Source organism: Antennarius striatus, chromosome 7, assembly GCF_040054535.1.
Source record: "Antennarius striatus isolate MH-2024 chromosome 7, ASM4005453v1, whole genome shotgun sequence".
Lineage (NCBI taxonomy): Eukaryota > Metazoa > Chordata > Actinopteri > Lophiiformes > Antennariidae > Antennarius > Antennarius striatus.
In genome coordinates this window covers 6684604-6709167 of record NC_090782.1, presented here as the reverse complement: position 1 = coordinate 6709167, position 24564 = coordinate 6684604, and the positions used below count along the sequence as shown (strand labels likewise).

General features: G+C 40.5%; 2 protein-coding genes and 1 long non-coding RNA gene across 7 annotated transcripts; 2 read left to right on the top strand and 1 right to left on the bottom strand.

The window, feature by feature from the left end:
• The first annotated feature begins 79 nt into the window (after positions 1 to 79).
• haus5 (HAUS augmin-like complex, subunit 5) lies at positions 80 to 7235 on the top strand. Of its 2 annotated transcripts, XM_068319041.1 has the most exons (20): positions 80 to 341; positions 441 to 539; positions 657 to 719; positions 924 to 956; positions 1398 to 1422; positions 1575 to 1707; positions 1852 to 2011; positions 2120 to 2216; positions 2707 to 2798; positions 2909 to 2963; positions 3053 to 3180; positions 3263 to 3344; positions 3435 to 3589; positions 3857 to 4019; positions 4099 to 4179; positions 4282 to 4427; positions 4816 to 4912; positions 5626 to 5764; positions 5971 to 6103; positions 6881 to 7235. In XM_068319041.1, exons 2-20 carry the CDS (start codon positions 442 to 444, stop codon positions 6981 to 6983), a joined length of 1983 nt encoding a protein of 660 aa, XP_068175142.1. In that variant the 5' UTR covers positions 80 to 341; position 441; the 3' UTR covers positions 6984 to 7235. The 2 variants fall into 2 exon arrangements, with proteins under 2 accessions (XP_068175142.1, XP_068175143.1); XM_068319042.1 differs by lacking the exon at positions 80 to 341 and having other exon boundaries at positions 443 to 539; positions 1405 to 1422.
• Positions 1786 to 8158, bottom strand: LOC137598649 (uncharacterized). The gene is made up of 3 exons (XR_011036713.1): positions 8046 to 8158; positions 3410 to 3512; positions 1786 to 1994 (listed from the first exon to the last, which is right to left on the bottom strand). It is a non-coding gene; the product is annotated as an uncharacterized lncRNA (long non-coding RNA).
• sin3b (SIN3 transcription regulator family member B) lies at positions 7265 to 24123 on the top strand. Of its 4 annotated transcripts, XR_011036712.1 has the most exons (20): positions 7265 to 8010; positions 9170 to 9276; positions 9552 to 9705; positions 11551 to 11910; positions 13009 to 13164; positions 14313 to 14441; positions 15018 to 15107; positions 15266 to 15384; positions 15692 to 15905; positions 16164 to 16280; positions 16430 to 16668; positions 17157 to 17340; positions 17809 to 18676; positions 19799 to 19968; positions 20069 to 20242; positions 21163 to 21255; positions 21382 to 21476; positions 22327 to 22525; positions 22684 to 23387; positions 23781 to 24123. XR_011036712.1 is itself a non-coding variant. In XM_068319035.1 (19 exons), exons 1-19 carry the CDS (start codon positions 7900 to 7902, stop codon positions 22918 to 22920), a joined length of 3816 nt encoding a protein of 1271 aa, XP_068175136.1. In that variant the 5' UTR covers positions 7265 to 7899; the 3' UTR covers positions 22921 to 24122. The 4 variants fall into 4 exon arrangements, 3 of the variants coding, with proteins under 3 accessions (XP_068175136.1, XP_068175140.1, XP_068175137.1); XM_068319035.1 differs by having other exon boundaries at positions 22684 to 24122; XM_068319039.1 differs by lacking the exon at positions 7265 to 8010 and adding an exon at positions 8152 to 8171 and having other exon boundaries at positions 22684 to 24120.
• Positions 24124 to 24564: the final 441 nt, after the last annotated feature.

The following is a 24564-nucleotide window of genomic DNA, read 5'->3' as shown; positions in this document are numbered from 1 at the left end:
GGCGGCGCTGCCTCAAATGGTAACCGGAAGCTGAACTTGGATCGTCAGTCCAGTGAAGGCTAGACCCACCCTATTCTGCTTCAGATTGGCTAGTACTTATCTTCAGTCAAGTTAGGTGTAGCTGTAAGTGATGATGATTGGTTAGAAGTACTTTATGAAACTCAGGGTAAACCAATGATTGGTCGAGTAGGGCGGGTTATGACGTGGTCAGTAGAGATCGTATATGTGCTAATCGGATACAAATGAAAGGGCGGGAAATTGAAAGCTTTGAGAAGTTAACGTCAACAAAAAACATCACGGAGTTATTTTAACGGGTATGAACGTGTATCTTCATTAGCAGCGTAAGTTCACATAATTCTTTCATGTGTCGCTGGATGCGAAGTATAGCAGCCTGTTGCTAGCTTGCTAATTCCAGTTGTTGAACGTGTGCGTTGTTTCAGGATGGCGGACAGAAATCTTGTGCAGCAGTTGAAACTTTGGGCGACGGATGAGTTCAATCTACCCCTGGACAACCTACCAAATGACAGCTATTTTAAAACGTAGGTCCATGCTCGGCTATTCTTTCCCTATTGTCAGTACTTGAAGACATACCCTTACACGATTGATTCTTGACTTAGCATGTTTGACAAGCTCACCCCAATGCACTTGTTTCCTAGGCTCTGTGTTGGTACCGGGAAGTCAATATGGAAGTATGTCATCCAACACGTTTATCAACAGAGGTAGTTCTTCTATTCCTTTACAATCTATAATTTAGCTTTAATTGTCTTTACATTGATTTACTTGAAGTTAGAGTATTGTTGGTTTCCTCCTGTATGACATCCCGGAGGTTCCTCACGACCTATTCTTCTGATCAAAGTGAAAACACATGACCTACTGGACTCAAATAAAGTCCAGTTGGCCTCTCTCTAATTCTGTTCTCACAGGAACGTGAAGATCATGCGTGGAAATGTCCATTGGTATCCTTTCTAGCTCAAATCAGAGATTTGAAAGCTGCCAGTGTCTCAACAGCAACCACATTAATATCACGTGTTGTTTTTATCTGGTTGATTTTAGGAGTTCACGTACTTGGGCAGATGATAGTAAGCATCTTGTCAACATTGCTTTTATGTTATGTTGTTCCAGAATACTGTCTACCACCCTGACATATGCATATATAGAATATTAGCAGCCTTTACTGTCATTATATGTCAGTAAAGGCTATAGGGCCATCATTCATATAAGCTACACTGATCCATGATTGTAGCCAGAGATCTTGGTCTTCATTGCTTGCATATAAATTGCCAGGAAATCCCTCTAAACATTCCCTCTTGCTATGCTGAGTATTAACCAGTATGTAACCACTTTACAACCCATCGCCACTGTATATCTTGTATTTCCTTGACATCATGATCTCCAAGGTACAAGGTTCTTCAAGACAAAGAGGTTGGCTGCCAATTCAATTCCCAACATGTTTTATTTCAAATTCACAATTACCAACTGAATGTCATCAATGCTCACAGAAAATTCTATCAACACTGATAGAACAGAGAGAGTTTTTAGCGTGTGTGTTTTTCTGATTATTTGTGCATGCTCAGCTGACACAGGCTGAGGCGCAGAGTGAGGCTGCAAAGCAGAGAGAACTTCAGAAGAAAATAGAGCAGCTGAGAGCTGAAATCAGTCATCTGGACTCTCAGATCAGTGAAACAGAAGAACAGCTGGCTACTCAAGGTTCGTCCATTACACACACACTGGGTTTGTGCTATTTGTTCACTCTACATTACTCTTCTAACAGATAATTTGTTTACATGTGGTTTTCTATTATCATTGTTTAAAATGATCTCTCAAGCCAGTCTTTTCTCTTGTTGCAAATAGAGCAGTCCATCAGTGGTACCTGGGCCCAGGTGGAGGATAGCCGACGTAGAGAGCTGCTCTTGCAGGCCTTCAAGCAGCGCTGCATCTTGGGGCAGAAGTTCCTCTCAGATGAAACACTTAAGATCAGCAGGCATTGCCAGGAACTGGAGCAAATGGCCAGGTAAGGCATAACATGACGGATTCAATGCATTAAAAGGGCCTGTGGCCTGATCTTTTATATATGCAAATTAATACTGAATGCAAATAAAATCTGTGGTGTGAATTGCAGGAAGGCAGAGACTGAAGTACTGTTTGACAATATGCTCTCCAATAGTTGTGAAAGTGACAACTTAAACTTTAAATCTGCAGCTGAGGCACAGGTCCTGGTAAGAGCTACAAGAGTTTGGTTTTTTATCTATCTGACTGGAGTCTGACAGATGTTGTGTCAATGTATTGTTAATACTAATTGTTTTGATGCATCACTCAGAAAGCCCCACAGAAGCAAGTGACAAAAAGTACTGAGTCTAAAATCACTCCCTGAGTTCCATAAGACACAATAACACAAAAAACAATCATCTGTTGCACATACACATTATGATAACATTCAAAATCCTTTTAAATGGCTGTATGTGAGTTATAATTTAGCCTCTGGCATCTCAATCTGCTATTCACTACTATCACAGCAGCACTTGGACTTGTAAAGTATTAATTCAGAAGTAAGGGATGAGTGAATCTATTTTTCCATCTTAGATTAAAAGCAGCAATGGATTAGAAACTATTCACGCAAAGACAGTAGATGTAGACCCCATTGGATGTAATATAGTACATTACTGCTGAAGGAAATCATCCCATTTTATTTTATTTTTTTTATTCTAGCGCGAAGTGAGAAATCTGTGTGATGACAGGGTTCATTTCTATCAGTCTTTACAAGAGAGTCAACTGAAGACCCCAAGCTCTTCAGCCAAACAGTAAGGGCTGCAGTGTATTCTATATTTGTAGAAATTTACAATTCTTTCAAAATATTTGCATTCTTTTTTCTGTTTTAAAGAATGAACTGCTCACAAATGTTTCTTCTCAGGATGACCCGAGAACAAAGGACTGCTATGTTTCACCTCTGGTTGAGTGCTGTAGAGGTTGGAATATTTTTCTTTAGACATTTTGGTCAATATGATCTGTTTATTATTGCTTTGTAATAACTTGTTATTGCTTGTGATTTCATCAGAGCCTGTTGGGTTCTTATCCTCCAAACCATGTTCTGTCATCATTGGAGTATTTAGCTTCTAGAGAGCAGAAGGAACTGGAGGAGAAACTCGTCTCTCTGGATGTGAATCAGGATGTGACAGCACTACAGTAAACTTACAGTTCTCTCCTTAAGATTATAAAACTCCAACATTTTCAGCATAAGAAGTTTAATCTAACATTCTAATTGTAGCTTCCGCTATGAAAGCAATCACCTGCTGGATATGTCAGCAGAGGAGGATGACGAATTACCATCAGTTAGGACCCTCTTACAGGTACTAAACACATTCAAACACAAGAAATGTACAGTTCAATAAAACATTGTTATGCCTTTACTTACAGTTATTACACATCTGTTCTTCCAGGCTGCTTGGGAAGAGGTGAAGAAGACTTTGGTGGATCTGGCCCAAACTCGCTCCAGAGTCCAACCGCTCCGACAGCAGCTGCAGGCACATAAGAAGGAGGCTGAACTGGAGGTGTCTGGTACTGGGGACGAACTCCAAAATGACACCATGTCGGTGTAAGTCCATTCTTTCTAGAGTTTAATTTTGAGATTCTCACAAGCATAAAAACTGGTTTATAGAGGGAGCTCAGTGCTCTACAATAAAGATTTTTCAACTGAAAGCTGAACATTTCCTTTAGTTTCACGTTTGGATCTTTTTCAGTTTCAATTAAATATTTTTTATTTGGATTTGCTAAATAACAGTAATTAGTTTATAGCTAGATATTGACTCAAATAAAAAACTTATTTTAAATGATTTACTTTTTTCTGTCTTTTTTTTGTTAGATCGGCCCTAGAGGTGGAGCTCCAGTGTGTGATGAATGCAGCGGTCAGAGATTTTATCAGAGACTGGTGTATCAGACTTGATCAGCATGCCAGAAGCCGACAGGAGACACTTAAGAACCTTCACAGCCAGTGGCAGAGGATCCTTGACTTCAGACAACTAGTAGTGAGTCAAAAGATACACATTTATTATATATATATATATTTCAAAAAATAGATAAAACACATTTCGCTGTTTTCTTCAGATTCTCAGACAAGAGCATATCAGGGAACTGATTCAGGGAAACTCCTCATCAAAGACAGAGCTGATGCGCCTGCACACAGAGGTGGGTATAGTCTCTAACGTCTGTGTAAAATTTAAGCCTGTAGAAACACTAAATAAAAAAAACAACTCTTGGCAATAACTATACCTCTCTGTCTTAATTCAGTTACAAGAATTTGTCCAGGACAAATTGGTGCCACAGTTTACACATGTTACCACAACATCCAACAGTTTAAGGAATTGCATTTCTAGGGAGGCCAAAAGGTTTGGAATGGTTTCACTTCTTGCTCTGGACCGTAGGACTGTTGAAGGGTAAGAACAAGTTAACCTGAAGTAGTAGACCTACTGTAGAGTTCATTTTTCAAACTTAGCATTTCACATTCAAGTAGCGGTATTTGTGTTACCAACAGAAACTGTGCTTGTGTTACGGTGCTTGACACAGGCTTTCCTTTGCTGTTGTTCTGAGATTTGTCACATTTCATGATCAGCTTTGAATTTATACAGTATAGACAGACATACAGGAGAAGGAATCTCGTGAAATGAGTGAAGTCTAGAGAAATGATCCTTCTTCATCAGTCGTACATGTATGAGAGTGATGGTGCACCACAAAGACATTTTAATCAAATCTTAATTACTGTAAGTGGTGACAACTCTTGAATGATAATACAGAGGTCATAGTTTCTCTGTACTGTATTTACAGATCTGAAAGAGTCCCTGCATCATGGTTGTCCATCAATCGCTTGCAGTCTCCAAATTTCAGCAGCTTACGTCAGAGTCTGGCATTCCCAACGTACAGGGTGAGTCTGGACAAATAAAACAAGGTCGTGTAGTGTTTATAATGTATTTTGGTTTCAGCAATTATTATTTTTGCCAGTGGTCACTTGGAATTTAGGCAGAATAAAACATAGTGAAAGATCCATCAACCACCAGTCACTGGTTGATGAATCAGTTTAAAATCAGTTAATATGCATCCTTTTGTAATCCTGTACCCACTGTTGGAATAAACCCTTAGCCAGCTGTGATAGATTCCAGCGGCCCGTGACCCGCAAGGCAGATAAGCAGCTGTAGAAGAGTCGATTGTAATCTCTTCTGCACGAAAAAAGATGAATGGATAAACTGTGTATATAATTTTACATTGTTAATTAGAATTACTTGCAGATACTTAAATTATTTTTATATAAAAATAAGCAGGCAAATGTACCAGCTGCCTCAGAATGCTCTTTCAACTCCACAACCTCAGAGTACTTTTTGTTTTATAAACTATCCACAATCATTACAATCTCTGTCATCTCACTAAGTTGACAAAAAGCAACATCCATAAAAACACATTTTACAGCACAGAGGCACAACACCAGCAGCTTTGTAGTTTCTCAGGTGCTGGTTTCCTGGTTTGTGGTTTCTAGGGCTAAACTAATTGTACTGTATAGCTTTTGCTTTCAGAAAGCATGCGTTTCATTTAATAGATTTTCTTCTTCTTTTCTCCTTTTCTTAACAATGACTTTCACTTCAGGCTCCAGAGGAGTTGTGTTCCCAGACACGCACCCTGCAACTTCAGCTGCGTTTTTTCAAGCAGGTACTGAAACTTCACCGTGATACTCATCGGAAAATACAGATGGAAGCAGAGATGCTGCATGCGTCAGACCAAAAAGGTAATCAGGAATTGTCTTAGAATTATGCCTTTATCATGCTTAAACTAGACTGGAAGAATTGCTAATTTGGCTTCTTCTTCTTACACTGTATGTGATCTATAAATTTTCCAATTGCAAAAAGAAGTCTGTAAATGTTGTTCAGTTTTAGTGTTTGTTCAGTTTTAGTAACAACAAAAAGTACTGTTTGCCTGCTATGTACCTTTTAGCTCTGCTGTCCATGGTTGTGGAGGAGGATCAGCAGCTTCTTACGGCTCTGGTGCCACGAGTCAGAAACCTCACCCAACGATGCACCCAAGGCCTTTCTTATGGGGCCCAAGTAAAGACTGCAATCTCTTACTGGTGAGGCACATTTCTGAAGTAAATAGGCTGCTGTCAAAGATGGTGACACCAAATCTAGTGCATTTATAGAGTAGTTTCTTCAAAAATGTCTTAAGTTATCTGTTTTCAGTATCTGTATTATCATTGGTTCACTTATCCATTAACATTTTATGAACCAGCTTTCATACTGAGTTCTGGGGACAGCCCTCCATTGACCTTGCTTTACAGTGAACTGCACTAGGGCAGTAAACCTAAGTCATCACACAGATTTTAAACAAGTCTTTTGTCAGACCATGCTATATGAAACAAATCTGACATTTCAGTGAAGGTGAAAGGTCATGGCTCAAACTACTACCTGTTAGAAGTATCAACTTTGTGATTTAGATAACTATTTAGCTGATTTAGTTTGTTGCCGTAGTGGAGTCTATATGTAACTGAGTGTTATTAACAGATGGTGTTGCAATTTCTATACTTTTTGTCAATTTGAATGATTCTGCTCATACAGCAATTGTAAAGAATAGACCTGAGCTTAGTTTTTATTGGTCTGATACATAAACAATGGGACAAAACAATGAATAGAATACTGAGATATTTCTTACTTTTGGTAATGACATATTTTGTCATCAAAGTCCTCCTAACATTTGAATATGCTTTATACTGTATGAGCTGAATTCAGGTATTAAACCTTTTTTCAGACTTTTGTACTTAAGATTTTAATTGTTTTGGATTCATGCCTTTAGTGAGGAGTTCAGGCCCTGGTTTGCTGAATAACTGTTGTTTGTGTTTCCATACACTTAGGTGGGAGAGGCCTGCCCAACATGTCTTACCTGAGGTCAGCAAAGGAGGACTGACTTATCAACAGTGGCTACAGAGGTGGAAACTTGCTTCCAAAGCCTCTTAGTGGGATGCATTGTAGTTTAAAAACAAAAAAGACACTTTACAGTAACTTTTTAGTGATGCACCACATGTGCTACATTATACCTTGAAAAAATAAAAAAAATAATTCATGACTAAATAACACGTCTTATTTTTTCTCATCAGTCCTCTTCTCTTGATGTTTTTTCTGTGCATCATTTGTTTCTGTTTTCCTTGAAACCCATTCAAACAAAAATAAACAACTTGTTTAATCAGCCTCTTGGTCGTGCATTAAACCAGCTAAATCATTTACATGTTGGCTCACACAAATCCTGAATGAGCTGCAGATCCGTGTGTGGAAGGGAGCGTCGACTCCGGTCTGAACCGTCGTACCGCTCTGCACGGAGGAGCGTTCCTTTGTAGCAGAGAAGGGGGAGTGGAGTAAACTGATTCTAGTGGAGTCGGCTCCGCCCACTTCTGCGCATGCGCAGTTCAGCTTTCCTCCTTTAGTTTTTTTTCTTTTTTTTTTTCTCTCTCCTTTTTTTTTTTTTTTTTTTTTTTTCAATTTTTCACTCCTACTCTGGCTTCCGGACGCCAAGATAGAACACTGCCGCCGAATTTAAAGAGACAGTTGTTAGTTATTTTAAATAACGATATATGGGAACCATTGTTTCTTAGGTTATATTCCAATGTTCCCGCATGTGGTTGTTTTAATTCGACGATGATGCATAATCAAAGTCGCGGCGAGTAGCAGCTTGTCTGTCATCAGCCTCCACTGCTGGCTTTCCCGTCCCTTTGCGCTGTACCGAGACTGTCCAGCGAAGCAAAGTAGGGGTTGCTTGCTGGCAGGCTGGCTTCCCGACCGAGAAGAAGGTTTGTCGGCTAGCCAACAACTGGAGGTAACAGCGAAGCTTCCTTCTCAAGTTGTGGTAGCGGCTCTCCAGCCTCCTGTCGCCGGGATAATGGCGAAGATTCAGGCGCACAGCACCGCGAAGCAAATAAACCAAATTCAAGACAAGCCTTACGTTATAACACAAAAGCAAGTGCAGCAGCAGCACTTCCAGAAGCTGAAGGTAAGAAGACAACGAACACGACAAGGGAAAAGTACCTGGGAGTCACAACCATTTTGTTCGACGGGTATTTGTGTTGAACCGGAGGCTTTTTCCTCCCTTCGCGGCCAGAGGAGTGAGAGGATCGGCTGACTAACGTCAGTCAGCCCGCTGGCCTATTAAAAGTAATTCATCGCCAAACAAAACACTGACACCCGGGATTAGATGTAGAAGCTGCATTTCATTAATGGACGTGTGAGTGACGGTGGAGTTGGGAGGTAGTTGCTTATTTAGGATGTCGGTGACGGCCGCGGTGTTGAACGGCAAGTCGGACGCAGACTGAGTGAAGTTCCTCCTTGTTGGGTTTTTTTTTTCTCCTGCCACCCCTGAACAAAGTGGAGGACGACAGCCAGGCTAGCCGACAACGGCTATTTCAGTTGACTAGCAGCTCCATTACACGTTTCTTTGTTATCGCAGTGTTCGGACTGTTGTCAGAGCGTTTTACCCAAACCACACTGCTGGTTGTGTCCGAGCTGTGGCTGTTAAACCGTGTGCATGGGTAGGTGTTTGTCGGGTTGAGAGTTACCATCGCTGCTCGCTGGTTAGCGTTAGCTCTAGCAGCCCCCTGGATGTGGACTGTCGGACAATGCTTTGTGTGCACACACGTTCTGTTCCGATCCAACCAGCCTTTCACATTATCAATAAAGAAACGTGAGCTACAGCTGACAATAGCTTCTCCTTATATTGGCCCATTTCTATATGTATTTATCGGTGACTTCAGATGTTCCAGCCCGTACTGCTAACTAGTACATTTGTTGTTAGAACACTGGAGTTGACAATGGAGGAGACAAACATTGCCTGTGACCTATTTATATAACTTACTGTACAAACGGGCACGTTTGACATGCAAAACATTTTTGCGATGCAAATATTTTCTTTTTGTTGATGTCATTTGTGGAAATTTGATTGCAGGTTACAGTTCATAAGAGACCCCATGTAGCATTAAAACATAGATTCCGGTTTAGCATAGGTTTAGAGTTTAAGATCATTGTTAGAATCAGGATGTTTGCCTAAAACCCTCTCTTGGGGTCCCTGTCAGGTGGATTGTGTTTTGTGGTGCAATGATTCTCTCTCTCTCTCTCTCTCTCTCTTTCTCTCTCTCTCTCTCTCTCTCTCTGCTTAGGTTGAAGATGCTTTGTCATATCTGGACCAAGTCAAAATTCGTTTTGCAAACGACCCTGGCATTTACAACAAGTTTCTGGACATCATGAAGGAGTTCAAATCACAGAGGTATGAATGCAAAAAAGTTGCTTAATTTTGGTAATTATCAGTTGGATGTTCCTTAAGCAGAATGATGGTGCATGTGTGCACAACTTTACATTATGGTGCAAAACAGAAATTGAATCAACCACAAAATTAAATGCATTTATCAATAAGAAATGCATCTCAAATATGCTACAATGCACATCTTGTGGGTTAGAAGAAAGTTGTAAACAAGTCAGTTAATGTTTATATGTCAATATCATTCCCAACTCGAATGTTTGTGCTGATGTTCTCCTTCGTAGCATTGACACACCTGGGGTGATAAATCGTGTTTCACAACTTTTCCATGGACACCCCGACCTAGTCTTGGGCTTCAATGCTTTCCTACCACCGGGATACAGGATAGAGGTCCCCAAGAATGGGGTGGCTTTCCTCCAGTCTCCGTTCTCTACACAGGTGAGATGTCCATTTTACACTTGAAGTTATTAAGTTTTCACAACTGTACTCGTCTCTGCTCGCGACAAGCTCACAATGTGCCGACAGGCATTATTATATCAATTGTGTTTTGTATTTAACTTTTCTCATTTGGATAAAATTTCAGTTATCGGGTCTTCTTCAGGAAAAGCACCAGATTTGTTATCTGATTAGTTTTTAATCAAATTTCGAATGACATGGTGTCATTATCTAATTAATTTTGGCCGCTGGAGAGTCACCTTTCAAAATAATTCAACTTTAAAATTGAGTTTAAGATTCAAAACATGTCTTTCTAGGGTTTAGTGTGCTTCTCCAGGTGATGTACCAGAGCACGGTGTCTACAATAATTTAATACGTATATATGAGAAAAGATACAGAAGATCCCCACTTAAATATTTGAATAAGCTCACTTGAAAAAGTCTCACGCTGTCACCAACTCCACCCACTACCTGTCAATCAAGCGCCTAACCAATCATGGCGCATCTTCCAGAAGGAATCACGTGACCAATATGGTGTAAGGCATCTGCTATGTTAAGGAGAAGAAATAACTATACATGGACTTCCCTTGTTCCAACAATGTTCATATTTTTGAGCAGAGAGTCCAAACAGCAGGAACGACACAGCAAACGGCAACAAATTCTGAGTGAAACCAGCTGGCTAGCACAAACAGTCTGTCCAGCTATGGTTTCTGTGTGGAATGGGACAATCAAAATAGTATCCAAAATGCTCCTCGGGCTTCTCACAAAAACGCTCATTAAGTAACTACATACAGTTCTGTTCATGTAGTCAGCTAACAGAATTATCCCTTCTTTAAAATTTCTTTTCCACTTGCTCTTTGACAGGTGCCTTTTCCTTTAATATAAGCTCCTTTCCCAATCTTACAATTAGTTTTCTTTCTTTCTCCAGTTAGTGTGCTAACATTCATCTACGGCTTCACAATGCCCGCCCAGCGCAATCCATGATTTGCCAACACAAAGTCCTTACCTTCACCACGTTGATTTTTGACTACGTTGGGTGCTGTTAGTTTATAATACCAATACATTTGTTTTCAAATGTTTGGCATGAAGTCTGATATTATTGTTTTAATCGTGGAATTTCTACGGGTTCCCGCTAGTATTATATATTGTATTAGTGGAAAACACCATAGTTTGAAAATGATTTAATGTTATTGGGCAGCCAAAGGATCTACTGGTGTCTGTCATACACACAGAGGATTTCACCAGTTGTCTTTAAAACAGAGTTTTGTCATTTTGACTTAACTCTAAATATGGTTGTGATTTAAATTTTTCTACCAAAGATGTTGTTCTTCAAGATCTATATTTCATTTCATTCTATTCTACAGAATTACACTAGAGGATTTTGACAGCCATTTATTTGAGTATCAGATTTTAGAGACTATAGACTTCATTGAGCAAGGGGCGTAATTTCAAATGCAGCACCCAAATCCAACAAGGAATTCCCCTCATCACACAGCCCAAGTAAAAGTTGCGCTGTGTGATGTCTCCAAATCAACGTCCAATTTTGTAATGATGTACAATTTTTACCACAATGACAGTTAACATTTATTTTATTGACAATTCAATGTCACCCCTGTTTGCTGAAATCAGGCCATATTGCATGTGTCTTTGTTTCGAGTGACAGCAGGCTGCTGAACAGGACAGTTCAGTAGCTGACACTTTGTGGAAATTATGAATTGAATCCAACGTGAGGAGGATTAAGGTTGTTGGAGTTTGTAAATGTTAGTTTCAGTACATCTTTTGTGTAATTTCCCAGCTCTACCACTAAGCATCAGGCGTAACTTCTTTCCACTGTTTTTAATCTGTTCAGGTATCTCCAGGCCAGCTGGGGAAGAGTCTCACCAGCTCTACAGTAACCACGATCTCAGGTAGTGCCTCTGGGCAAAGTGACACTGGACCTGCCCAGACCGCTGAAGTTAAACCTTCTTCAGAACCTCCATCTTCATCAGCCCCAGCTGGACCTCCACAGCCTCCAAGCAGACTTTCTCTTCCCCTGACTAGTAGAGAAAGCCAGAATCAGGCAACCACCTCTTCTGTATCCCCACCTGCCCCAGAGTCAAGCCCCGTGGAATTCGACAGTGCTATCAGCTATGTTAACAAGATCAAAAACCGTTTCCTGGACCACCCAGAGATCTACAGGGCCTTCCTGGAGATTCTACACACATATCAGGTACTGTACAGATACATTTGGCAATTTGAATACATTTTTAGCTCCATGTTAAAATAAAATGTCAGCAGAGTGGTTTTCTAGTTACTGATTTTTAGTCAAAGTACTTTTACTCCCTCTAAATGTTTTTGTTTAATTTGAGCAAAGCAGGGGACTTTCTAAATGTCTTTTTGGTATTTTCAGATTTAAAAAATGTAAAACAAAACAAAAAAAACTTACATAAAAGGTTTTGATGTAAACATGCAAGCTCAGAGAAATTTTGCTGTGTGCAGTCAAAAAGATGCAGAAATGTTTCTCTCCAATCAGTCTGGTAGCATGTACGGTGAATCTGCAGTATTCTTAACCAGAAGAATTATGCTATGAACACCTGACTGTAACATACTACTGAACAGAATGAACTGTCTTTGCTTGTGGCTAAACAATGACAAATCAAGATAGAATTTTGCAAATCATTTTTATTATTCACTGGTTAAATGGCAAGAATTCCAACCCTGAATCTGTCAGTCATACTTTTAATTGGCTACATTCACGCCAACCACTAAAAGCCAGTCTGTAATTTACTTTTGTCCATTCTCTTGCTTGGCCACTTCTGTCACTCCTCTGCCGGTGTCCTCTTTGGTCTGTCATGGTGTCCCCAGATGCTGTGTTGGACACAGTTCAGTTGTCTGCTTCCTTTGGTCCAGTGCTGGTGGTCACTCCTCTCCATCAGCATTTTTCACTGTTTCCTTCTCCATCCTAGAGAGGATCATGTACCTATCTCCACCTGATGCTCCACCTGATCAGTCATCTGTCTGCATGGCTAACAGCTCTTCTTCACAGCCACTGTTAGCTGCAGCTATGCACTGCTTTCAGGAAACTCCCTAATCACAGAGGGTTGACGCAAAATAGTCAGAGATCATCAGAGGAAATGCATAACGATTTCTCTTAAATATGATTCACTTGATATCAAGTGTTAGTCCTATTTACTACCCAAATTTGCACACGTCACAAATAATGGGGGACAAATTTCACCATATCACAAGCTGTTATTACGATGAGAAATACTAACACGATGTTGTTTAACTTGAGATTTGTTCCATTTACCCATGTACCCACCATCAGAAGGAACAACTTGAGGTGAAGGAGAGTCGAGGCAGCCGGGGCAGCAGTGGAATGACTGAAGATGAAGTGTTTTCTAAAGTTGCCAGTCTTTTCAAGGGGCAAGAAGACCTCCTCGCTGAGTTTGGACAATTCTTACCTGATGCAAAGAGATCACTGGTTAGTAGTAAATCATGCCCTTTCAATCTCAATATCTCTATGAGAGCAAACACCCATGAAGACAGTCGAGCATTGCTATTATGTCATTATGTCAGCAGTTTTTAAAGAAAACATTGAACCTCATAATACGACTCTGTGACTTACTTACGATTATTAATGTGACAGTCCCTCAAGAAAAATATTATTTCACCATTGGCAATTTTCTTAAGGCTGGCTTCAGGCTCCAAAGTTTGTCACATTCAATATCCTTCCACACAGTTTGACTTTGTTGTATCTGGTATTTAATGCATGTGATAAAACTCAAATCTGTGTTTTACAATGTTCAAAAAAGAAGTAAACAATTCCTGCAGATCCTCTGCAAAACTTTATGGATTTTTTCCCTGCTGCATGCCCAACCCCTCGACCAAGGTACATCCAAACCGTCTGTTAGTTTATGCACAATAGGTGGAAGTGGTGAGAAAACAACCCTATCTCACAATGTCAGAGAAAGATAATTAAGAAAAAGAAGATTCCTGGCTCTGTCCCTTTATTTGGATCCATTCCAAACCGAACCCTGTTCTTTCTTTGCCCAACCCTCTCCCGAAGTTTTATGAAAATCCGTCAGGTAGTTTTTGTATAATCAAGCTGACAGACAGACAAACCTCCAAAACCTCCCTGGCCGAACTATATATACAGTATTACCTGTCGAAATGGTTGTTACACAGGCAATAAGTGACCTTCATCAACACATCCTGTCTGTTGTTTAACACTGCAGGATTTATCTAAACACCAACCACAACTGAATTGTTATAAAACCATGACTAAAAAAATGTAATGACAAAAAATATAACTTCAGAAAATTAATTCAAGTAATAAAGAGATATCACGTATGTAACTCTGGTCCTCTGTGTAGGACTTGGACATCTTTACCACCAGACCAGCCTGTGAGGTATGGTCATGTGACTAAAATAAGGTTGTCATATTTTGGGCAATGGTGGTGGCAAACATATTTTCCCCGAAGAGAGCGAATGAATTTCTGTTTGAAATGTAAAGTCTGTAAGTCATACGGGTACTCCACATGACATTTCTGCTGCTTTTATCACAGTGGGTGCGTTTCTCCTTCACAGTCTTACCATATAGTTTTAAATGTGGACTTTCTCTTTTTTTAGTTCACAGGGAGCTCTCTGACAGGGGGGAAAGAGATGCTTAAAAGACCAGAGGAAGATGACTCGATAACCAAACAGAACAAGAAGAGGCCTCGACCCATTCTCCTGCAGCACATGTCCCCACTACTCAAGGTAAATTCTCAGTTTAGATGAACTGCATCAGAACATTTGTAACTATATCAGGGGTTCTGATAGGGTTATGCACAACAACAACCACTTTTGCGTGCCTCTCTTGGGTACAATGTGTGTGTGTTTCCAACTGACATTGGAATTTGGTCATCTCCATTCTGTTTTAACACCCACACTTGAACTGTGCTAAATCAGCTGATCACTTTGTCCAAAGCTACTATTTACACAAATTGTGTGTAAGAGGAACTTGTCAATAAAGAAGATGTGGGGTGAGAATAACATCTGTGTTAAAAGTGGGACGATTCAGTATTAGATTGGATTCATGGAGGCAAGAGACTACAGAACTATGAAGGCTTTTACCTGCCATTCAAGTAACTACAAGTGATCGCAGTGACCCAACACATGTCTGCTTCATGTAGTGAAGGAGGGAAACACCAAGCTAAACCTTCAAGTACTCCTTTGAGAACCAGACCAAAACTGTCATGATTTAGAATACGTCCTTGACCTCCAAAGTATCTCAATCCCAAAACAACATTGATTCAACTGTAGTAACTTAGGATTTGTTTTTTTCTATTTCAGAAAAAAATGAAGTATTCTTGTACCAAAGACCAGTCATTAGCTTCAGTGGGCAAACATGGAGTCTTGCGAGAATTTTCCTTCTTTGATAAGGTGAGGAGTCATTTTCCATAGCAGTGGATATTCTTCATCCTTAGGCCACACTGCTTTTAGTCTTTTATAATTTTTTTCTTTCGAGTCTTGTTAACATTGCTGTCTTGTATGTTTTAATGTCTATGGTCTTATTGCCCTGTCGACCCTCATTTTATTAGGTTCGTCGTCTGTTTAAAAGCCAGGAAGTGTATGAGAACTTCCTGCGCTGCATCGCCTTGTTCAACCAGGAAGTTGTTTCTGGAGCAGAGCTGCTGCAGCTAGTCACTCCTTTCCTTGGGTGAGCAAACAAAGTTATTTGAATAGCATGGATGTGTCAAATGTTGGGATGAACTTATTGACGTGGAGAAACACATGAAAGAAACTGATGAGGTTTGATTGGATAATTAGGTTAGGTTGGATAATTAAAGCTTTTAGAAACATTGAAGACTTTTGAGAGTATACACAGATGGTACTGATGTGATCGTTACATATGGAATTTAATGCAGATAACCATGTTGAATTCTTGTAGGTGGGATTTCTTGGTAAAATTTTTTGTTCCTGTTTTTCTCCTGATGCCATTCCTGATTTGATCCATCCCTTTGCAGGAAGTTTCCTGAACTCTACACGCAGTTCAAGTCATTTCTGGGAGACAAAGAGCTCTCTCATGCTGTGTCAGGGCTGTCAGATCGCTACATGGAGGGGGGAGGGGGCAGGGAAGTGGATTATGCCTCCTGCAAGCGCCTTGGGTCCAGCTACAGAGCACTTCCCAAGACTTACCAGCAACCTAAATGCAGTGGACGCACTATCCTGTGCAAGGAGGTAAACCTGCTTTTATTTTTCTTGTGGTTTTCAGTGGATCTGTTGGTATTTGTTTCCTTTCACTTTTATTTACCATTGTGTGTTAATCCTTGAGTTTTATTGAAAGTCCATTGTCTTAAAAATGATCAACAGTTTGTGATGTTTGTGTTACCATGTTAATCTTTTGTTTTTGCTTCGCTGCTGTTTGCTAGCATTAAAATTAAGAATTGTATCGTCACATTCTTATGGAAAATATAACATAATTATGTGTTTTTGTAGGTCCTTAATGACACCTGGGTGTCATTCCCTTCTTGGTCAGAGGACTCCACCTTTGTCAGCTCAAAGAAAACTCCCTATGAAGAACAGCTGCATCGCTGTGAGGATGAAAGATTTGAGGTACATCCCAACAGTTATTACAGTAAAAGTTACTGTTTGTGTGTGTGTTTTTAAGGACTGTGTTCCTGTCAGAGAGGTTATAATGAGGTGCTGGTGCTCTATTTTAGTTCACGGTCCCTTTGTTAAAGCTCTATGTCTGTGACTTACAGTTGGATGTGGTTCTTGAGACGAACCTGGCCACCATCCGGGTGCTAGAGAGTGTCCAGAAGAAGCTCTCCCGTCTGTCACCAGAGGACCAAGAGAGATTCAGATTAGACGACTGCTTAGGTGGCACATCTGAGGTCATCCAGCGTCGGGCTGTGTATCGCATCTATGGCGACAAAGCTCCAGAGATCATTGAGGGACTGAAGAGGAGTCCTGCTACTGCTGTACCCGTGGTCCTAAAAAGGTCGGAAACTGACTTTTGATTGAAAAATTTTTCACTGCCACAGTCAATTTAATTACTGTATTTTAATGGTAAGTTTGATTTTGTAAGAGTCTCATAGAATCTCAATCTACTCCACCAGTAGGGAGGTTAACCTAAGTGATAATAATAATAATAATCCTTTATTGTCCCACAGTGGGGAAATTTGTGATGATCTGATAGAACTTACTTGCGTACAGAATGTTTAAGATCCTTGTATCAACAGTCGCTGATCTTTGCATGATGTGCCTGAGGGAAACCATACCTGCAACATTTTAATACGTCTTTGTATATTCACTGTTCTTTGCACAGCCAGTGTGTGTTTTTACACGCAGCAAGTTTTCACATAAGAAAGGAAATAAGTTCTCATCCACATATCCTTACAAAGCTTTATAATCAAACTACCAAGCAGCTTAAAAACATGGATATAAGCAGAACTCGTGTATGTATTGAAAGTGTGTGTTTCCTTTCAGGTTGAAAGCGAAGGAGGAAGAATGGAGAGAGGCCCAGCAGGGATTCAATAAAATATGGAGGGAGCAGTACGAGAAGGCCTACCTGAAGTCCCTTGACCACCAAGGAGTCAACTTCAAACAGAACGACATGAAGGCCCTCCGATCGAAGAGTCTTCTCAATGAGATTGAAAGTGTCTATGATGAGGTATAAGTATTTAATGTGTTGACCAATCACCAGAGCTTTCACGAATAATTAGATGTGGAGTTTCTGTTTAATTTTCCCTTTTTATGAATGTAGTGAGAAATATTGGGCTTAACAGTTCAGTTTTATCCATTCTTGGCCAAAGTCGACATAACAATGTGGAACTCGACTCAGAATCACTGAGATGAATTTCTAGACTTTCTAGCTTTCTTTTGCTTGTTGACTAGGATTTTGGGACATTTTGTAAAACATCGGTACAAGTATAGTAACACTATCTGAGTTTAATTTCTTTGTAGATTTGCCTGGATTTCTTTTCATCTTTAGTGCTGATGGCAGGGCAAAAATGTTTTTTCCTCCCTTTAAAACGTAACTGTATGCATTTCTCTGAGATCACCAATGCATTTTAAAACTGCTGATGTGTCACATGGTGTCCGTCTCCTGTATTTATCTGTTCTTCTTTGTGCATCTCAGCGACAGGAGCAGAGCACAGAAGAGGGTGGAGTCGGCCAGCAAAGTCGAAATGACTCTGGTTCAGCTCCATCCAGCGAGCCTCACATGGTGTTTACGTACGAGGACAAACAAATCCTGGAGGACGCCGCCTCGCTCATCATCTACCACGTCAAACGTCAGCCAACTATCCACAAAGATGATAAGGATCACATCAAGCGCATCATCCAGCACTTTGTCCCCGACCTTTTCTTTTCACGCCGTGGCGAGCTCAGTGATACTGAAGAATGGACAGACGAGGAGGCAGAACCGGAGGAGGGAGGAGAAAGAGGAGTGGTAGTGGCGACACCAGCACCAGGAGGAGGAAATGGTAATTCTAATATTGCATTAGGAGCAGCAGCAGCAGCCTCAGGTAGTCAGCCTCAAACCCAGCCTGCCCAATCACAGTCTCAACCCCCAAGCCAACCCCAGCAGCTCAACGGAGACTCCAGGAGACGGCGCTGCAGCCCCTCCCAACCGGCAGACATGGAAGTCTCCATCACATCCAGTAGCATCAACCAGCCTCTGGGGGCCACCTTGTCCACCCCTGGATTTACATCTGTGGAAACAGGTCCCAGTACAATCGGGGAGAAGGTAGACCTGCGTGACCCTGAAGCAGAGCACCAGAAAGACCTGGACGGCGTCTACAACCTTTTCTTTGTCAACAACAACTGGTATTTTTTCCTGCGGCTGCATCAGACCCTGTGTTCTCGGCTGCTGAGGGTTTACCGACAGGCAGAGCGTCAGTTGCTGGAACACCGAGCTGAACAGAGCAGGGAGAGGCTTCTGATGGTGGAGGGAAGAAGAGAAAAAGCATGTGACCTGGCAATGGAGCTCCGCCTCAAACAGCCCAGTAAGTCCAGCTGCCGTTCAATTCTGTCCATCTTAAAATGTTTTGATCGAAGAAATTAATTGGAGTTGGTTGAACCAGCTGCTGCATCTGATATAAGGTGGAAGAATGGTGTGTTTTGTTTTGTAGATCCTTGAACTATGATGTAATCTTAACCAGAAGTTAATTTACTTTCCAGAGGATTGTCAGCAATTCTCAGTTATAGAGTTTTTCCATCAGATGAATCCAGTGTTGTACTTTTTGTTGGCTTATTTACGTGAATATCAATGCATAGCGTCAGTTTTAAGTACCAGAAAACTCGTTGCGCTGTTGGTGGTGTGTGCATGTGAATAATGTCAGACTTCTCTGCATGCTGCCTTGCATTAGAGCTCCCTGCTGAGCGAAAGTGAAGGAGCCAGAGAGCCTCTCTGTGGCTCCTACAGATTGCGAGGGGGCGTCTCTCCAAACTCAGATCAAACTAACGAGGCAGTGCTGATGGAGAATGAAGCAAGATTTTTTATTTTTTTTTGCTGCATTGTATTCTGCTCACAAACTGTTTTCAGAAACATTTTTAGAGTCTGTTATGGCTGTGTAGAGAAAGTGACTAGTGAGTAGATGTTGTTCATCACATTTACTCTATTTGAAGTGATGAGACAAGCTTAGCTCTAAACTGAAGTCCTGATAAAAGATTTATCATAATTCTGTTCAATGCCTAATTGACGGTTTACATAATTTCATAAGTGTATTTTAGTGCTCTGTTGAGCTGTTAAATGAGAATCCTTCTTTAAATACTGATGATCCTCAACCAAACACCTCACAACACGCAGTTCAGCACCCACTATGCAGGGTGCGTTTCTTCTTTTGTTTCTTCTTGTTGAAAAAAAAAAAAGTTTTCTGTGTGTATCTGTATGTGTGTCTGTGATTGTTTTTTTCATTTTAGGCCACATTTCCATAATTACAGTGATATTTGCATCATTCTTATCCAGACTGCATAGCAGCTTTTGTTTGGAGAATTGCATTTAAATCGAAGGTATTCATGAAGGTGAAGTCACGTTGTCCAAATCCAGCCTGTCACTACTGCTCTCCACTGGTCTGCATGTCTTTAGTACATGTTGTAACAGATGCGACATCCCTTTACCACCACAGGTGAGGTGGAGTTGGAGGAGTACTACCCAGCCTTTCTGGATATGGTACGGAGCCTGCTGGATGGCAACCTGGACTCTGCTCAGTATGAAGACACGCTGAGGGAGATGTTCACCATCCATGCCTACATCGGTTTCACCATCGACAAGGTTATCCACAACATCATTCGACAGGTGGGAAAAGTTCACCTTTATAATGACGACTGTTATTAGAGCACTAAAGTAAGCCCACAACTTTTGCCTGTTTGTAATCTGCTCTGGCTTTGATTTTCAGCTGCAGCACCTTGTGAGCGATGAGGTGTGTCTGCAGGTGGTTGATCTTTACCTGGCTGAGAGGAAGAGGGGGGCAGCAGGAGGAAATCTGTCATCACAGTGTGTCAGAGCAGCATGGGAGACCAGCTACCAGTGGAAAGCTGAGAGAGTTATGGCCGAGGAGAACTGCTTCAAAGTGAGCACATTGTCCTGATGAATGCAGATTTGAAAATGTTTATTGTCAGCCTCTGCTTGAGCTGCTGCGAAATATACTGTCAACACTACACCTGTTTTTCCACAGAATTAAAAGCAGGATGTGCAAGCAAAACTCATCTCTGCTAGAAGTTTTAACGATGTGTACTTTAGGATGTTGGTAAGAGAGCAACTTCCTGTTGCCGATGAACCTGATAGTTTTTTTTCTTTTCACTTGTCACAGTACTACAGTAGTTAGTAAGTTTATGTAAGTGGAAGTGACACCAGTTGCCTACATTAAGATGGACACTGGCTCCTCCACATAATTATGTATCAGCTGACATAGTAGCAGCAGTTCTAATCTCACTGATAGCAATATGAATGAAGGATAGACTACTTTTCATCCTTGCAATTTAAACCGTGCCAAGATTTTTTTTGTTGTTGTTTTGTTTGTTTTCTTGGTCTGATCGTTGATAGAAAACAGTTATCTGTAATGCTCTGATTTGACTCTGCAGCCGTTTTCTGTGTGTTGCCATCACTCAGTGGTCTCTATGTGTCTCACCCCAACACTCTCTGATTGGTCACACATGAGCAAGAGCCTCTCAGCACTGAATAATGAAGTAGATAGAAGAACAAAGCTATAGACATCTGAAATCCATCTGTAAAACAAAAGTGAATCAGCATTTCAGTACATAACACAGTTTCATTCCTACACTGATTTAGTTTTTGGAAACAGTTTCATTTTTGCGACAAATGTATAGTTTTCATTCTACTTGAATACCAATTAAAAATCACAAAGGTTGTCAACAAAGTGTGATTAATCATTGTCATGAACTTCTGAATCATCATCACTTTTTTAAAAAAAAATCTACTGAGTTGACTTTCATTCTTTTACTTGAACTATTCTGCATTCTGTGTCATCAGGTGATGTTTATCCAAAACAAGGGTCATGTGACAATGACCATCGAGCTGCTGGACACGGAGGAGGCCCAGGCGGACGACCCGCTAGATGTACAGGTAAACCCACATTGAAATGCTCCTTACACATATTGACAGACCCTTTTGGAATGAATAACCTGACTTGATGAAATCTTTACTAATATTCATGGCTCAGATAAAGTCTTCAGTGTCTTCTTCCCCCAGTGTCTGTCGAGCTACATGGAGCAGTTTGTAGGAACAGAGTCCAGCCTGTGTTCTCAAGCAGAGGGCTACTTCTTTAAACCCATATTTCTGCCCAGGTAAAACACATTTAACCATTATTGTTCCTCGACATCATCATTAGCTTTAATGAATTCAGTTAAACACACTTTAGAAAGTATGAGATACGTGAACACTAAAATACTGCCTGAATCCTCCTCATTGTCAGCTTATTATATAGAGCTAAATGCTGCAAGATGTGTTCAATGACATTTGTGCTGCAGAAATGTGTGGTTTCATATTACTGTGTGACTGTCTTTGGGGTGTGTTAGTTGTTAGAGTTAAATGACCATGTTTCTGATGGTCTGTCAGCACCACCTGCATCAGTTACAGCACATGTAGCGTAGCATTCATTTAGAGAGATAGAAAGTAACAAATTAAAAATGTGTGTGATCACATGACCTTCTGCATGGGCAAAAGTTAAAAAAAAATTAAAGTAACGTAACTGTAATAATGAAATGTTTCGATGTTTCCGAGGACATTATATTAGAAATTTTTTAAAACATTTTTTACTTTTTCCATCTTTGGCATGTTTGAAAAAGAGATTTGCTTTTTAATGGAATTTAGATTTTGGAGGAATTTAAAAAATCCCACTTTGGGCACTATTTAGAATTTTTATACCTTTAGGCAGCATATGTTATCAGGAATATCCACAGATGTGAACTACATTTATTGTACATGTGTTTTGAACCTGGAGTAATGGGGGATGATTGTGAAGGGGTGTTCCATCACCACATCATCATTGGTGATCTTCTCTTTTCTCTCTTCTGATCCTGCAAAAATAACATCTCTATTCCACCAATCATTTATTCCTCATACCAGATGAATATTGTACTCCGGTCAGCATGTTCATGCTTAAGATCTTAACACGTTGACACCATCTTCTTCTAGAAATCTTCGTCGTTTCCGCCGATGGCAGGTGCGGCAAGTAGAGGCGATGCGCTGCAGGAGAGAATGGCACCGCCAGCTGGGTGTGGAGAATGCTGGGAGTCTGGACTGTCGATTTAAACTGAACACTCACAAGATGGTGTTTGTCATGAACTCTGAGGATTACATGTATCGCAGAGGAGCGCTGGTCAAAGCCAGGAAGGTAGGTCATTAGTTTGCTGTAGTGTTGAGAAAGTCACAGATGTGATGTGGAGAATCTGTGTGACCATGTGTGTCAGAATGATCAAACCTTGTACTTTGTGCTTGTTAAATCCTGTTTGGACGGAGCCCTGACGTTTTTTATTTTGTCTCCCTCCAAAGTCACAACACAGAGTGGCAGCGAGCCAGCATGAACGATTTAACAAGTGGCACCAGGGCTGGCTGGCCAATCATGTCACATCATCGGCCGAACACTCGGTGCAGAACTGGCTAATGGGCGAGGAGGAAGAGGACATGATCCCCTGCAAGACGACCTGCCTGTCGACCGAGGTGAAAGGGCAGATGGTGAACAGATACCAAGTTCATTACAGCAGTAGCAAAGCCCCAGCCTCACCGTAGGGGCCCCTGCAGAGATGGATGTACAGCGCACACACACACATACACGCACACACACACACACACACACACACACACACACACACACACACACACACACACACACACACACAAGTAAATGCATGGACTTCAAGTACATTCATACACTAAACACACGCAGATAGCTGCAGTCCCATTTCTCCACTTTCCTCCATGGCACGTTCACTCATTCACTTCCACCCATTGATGAAGAAACTGGCAGAAACAAAGTGCAGACTCTGGACTGTTTACTCCAGTGAGCAGTGGGTCAGTGATTGAGTGCACAGTGAGTGACGATGTGGAGAAGAACGGACCGACACAGGCAGTGAAGTAATCAGTGAGCTCAGCTCTCATCGACGAGCTGAGATGGACACAACGGCACAAATGGAGTATCATCATTTCAGCTTCTCTGGCGACACTAAGAAGTCCGTCAGACAAAGAGGGTTGATCAGGTGAGAGGTTTTGAGATCACAGAATTTGTTTAAGAAATGTGAATGTCTGATTCTTTTTCATTTTTTAAGTCGAGCGTAGTTTTTAGCATCTAAAGCCAGAGAGCCTTCTGTTTGTTGGTTGGTTTCTGTGTGTTTATATGGAGAGAAAATGACAAAATGTGTGTGTGTTTCTTGCTCCTCATTTTGTTTGTATGCCTAGTACAGGCTGTACAACTCTGGTAAATGCATTATTACTGTATGTGCATATATATAACAGGATCCTGTATTTTTATATATGCATCTACATGAGTTGTATGATGCATCTTAAATCATGTGGTTCTTTACAGTGTTTGCTGTCAGCCAACTCTTGATGTTTCAATTTTTTTTAATTTTTTTTTTTTTTTTGTGTTGTAGCTACACAAGATATCACCAGGGCAACAACAAGTCCGTAATTAGTTGGTTTAATATGAATGAAGCAGTATGTATCATATTCATGATACTAAATGTTTACTTTGTATTGTCTTTTTTTGCATACTGACATTGGAAATAAAAGCAAAATATCAGTGTTAAAATAGAATGTATAACATTTATCCTGTATCAGTTATCACAAAATAAACAAAATAGTTGTGACCTTCTTAGATGTTGACTGGCAGGTTGTTTAAGGTAAGTTTAATGTGCTGAGAGTTACTTTATCGATAGATTGATTTTTGGATATATTTATGAGTAAACTATCAAAGGAGGAGCTGAGTGTGACATTGGGGCTTTAAAAAACGTGAAAATTACACATTTAACTATACAGTATTAACATTTAGTATTAACTAAATTAGTGCTGAAAAAAGATTATTAATGAGCAGAAAATGTCTATAGTATTTTTTTTAATGGAACTTTGCATGTTCCTGTTCCTTGAATGTGTAGTTTCATCAATTCCATATTTTTTAATCACTAAAATTGCAGTATTTTTAGATTTTGGACTGTTGAAGTAAAATGTAGTAAAATTCATATGCCAGCATGTGCTCTATTTCTAAAATTTTTATGGTTAATGGTAAAATGCCAAAAAAGAGATGATTAAGAGTTCCAACAGCCGTCATCTTCAGTACCAACATTCACCTGCTGTCCTCCCTCACTGCAGTGTTTCTCAATTGTTTTCTGTTAATCCCCCCACACCACCTCCAACACCATAAAGAAGAAAACATTGTTT

Excerpts from the sequence above, each read along its gene's own strand:
- haus5 (XM_068319041.1), top strand. The coding sequence starts at position 442 with ATGGCGGACAGAAATCTTGTGCAGCAGTTGAAACTTTGGGCGACGGAT. Across the intron at positions 3,345-3,434 it reads CAGTTAGGACCCTCTTACAG|GCTGCTTGGGAAGAGGTGAA; the intron begins GTACTAAACACA and ends CTGTTCTTCCAG. Across the intron at positions 4,020-4,098 it reads TTGACTTCAGACAACTAGTA|ATTCTCAGACAAGAGCATAT; the intron begins GTGAGTCAAAAG and ends TGTTTTCTTCAG.
- sin3b (XM_068319035.1), top strand. The coding sequence starts at position 7,900 with ATGGCGAAGATTCAGGCGCACAGCACCGCGAAGCAAATAAACCAAATT. Across the intron at positions 9,706-11,550 it reads AGTCTCCGTTCTCTACACAG|GTATCTCCAGGCCAGCTGGG; the intron begins GTGAGATGTCCA and ends TAATCTGTTCAG. Across the intron at positions 16,669-17,156 it reads GTACCCGTGGTCCTAAAAAG|GTTGAAAGCGAAGGAGGAAG; the intron begins GTCGGAAACTGA and ends GTTTCCTTTCAG.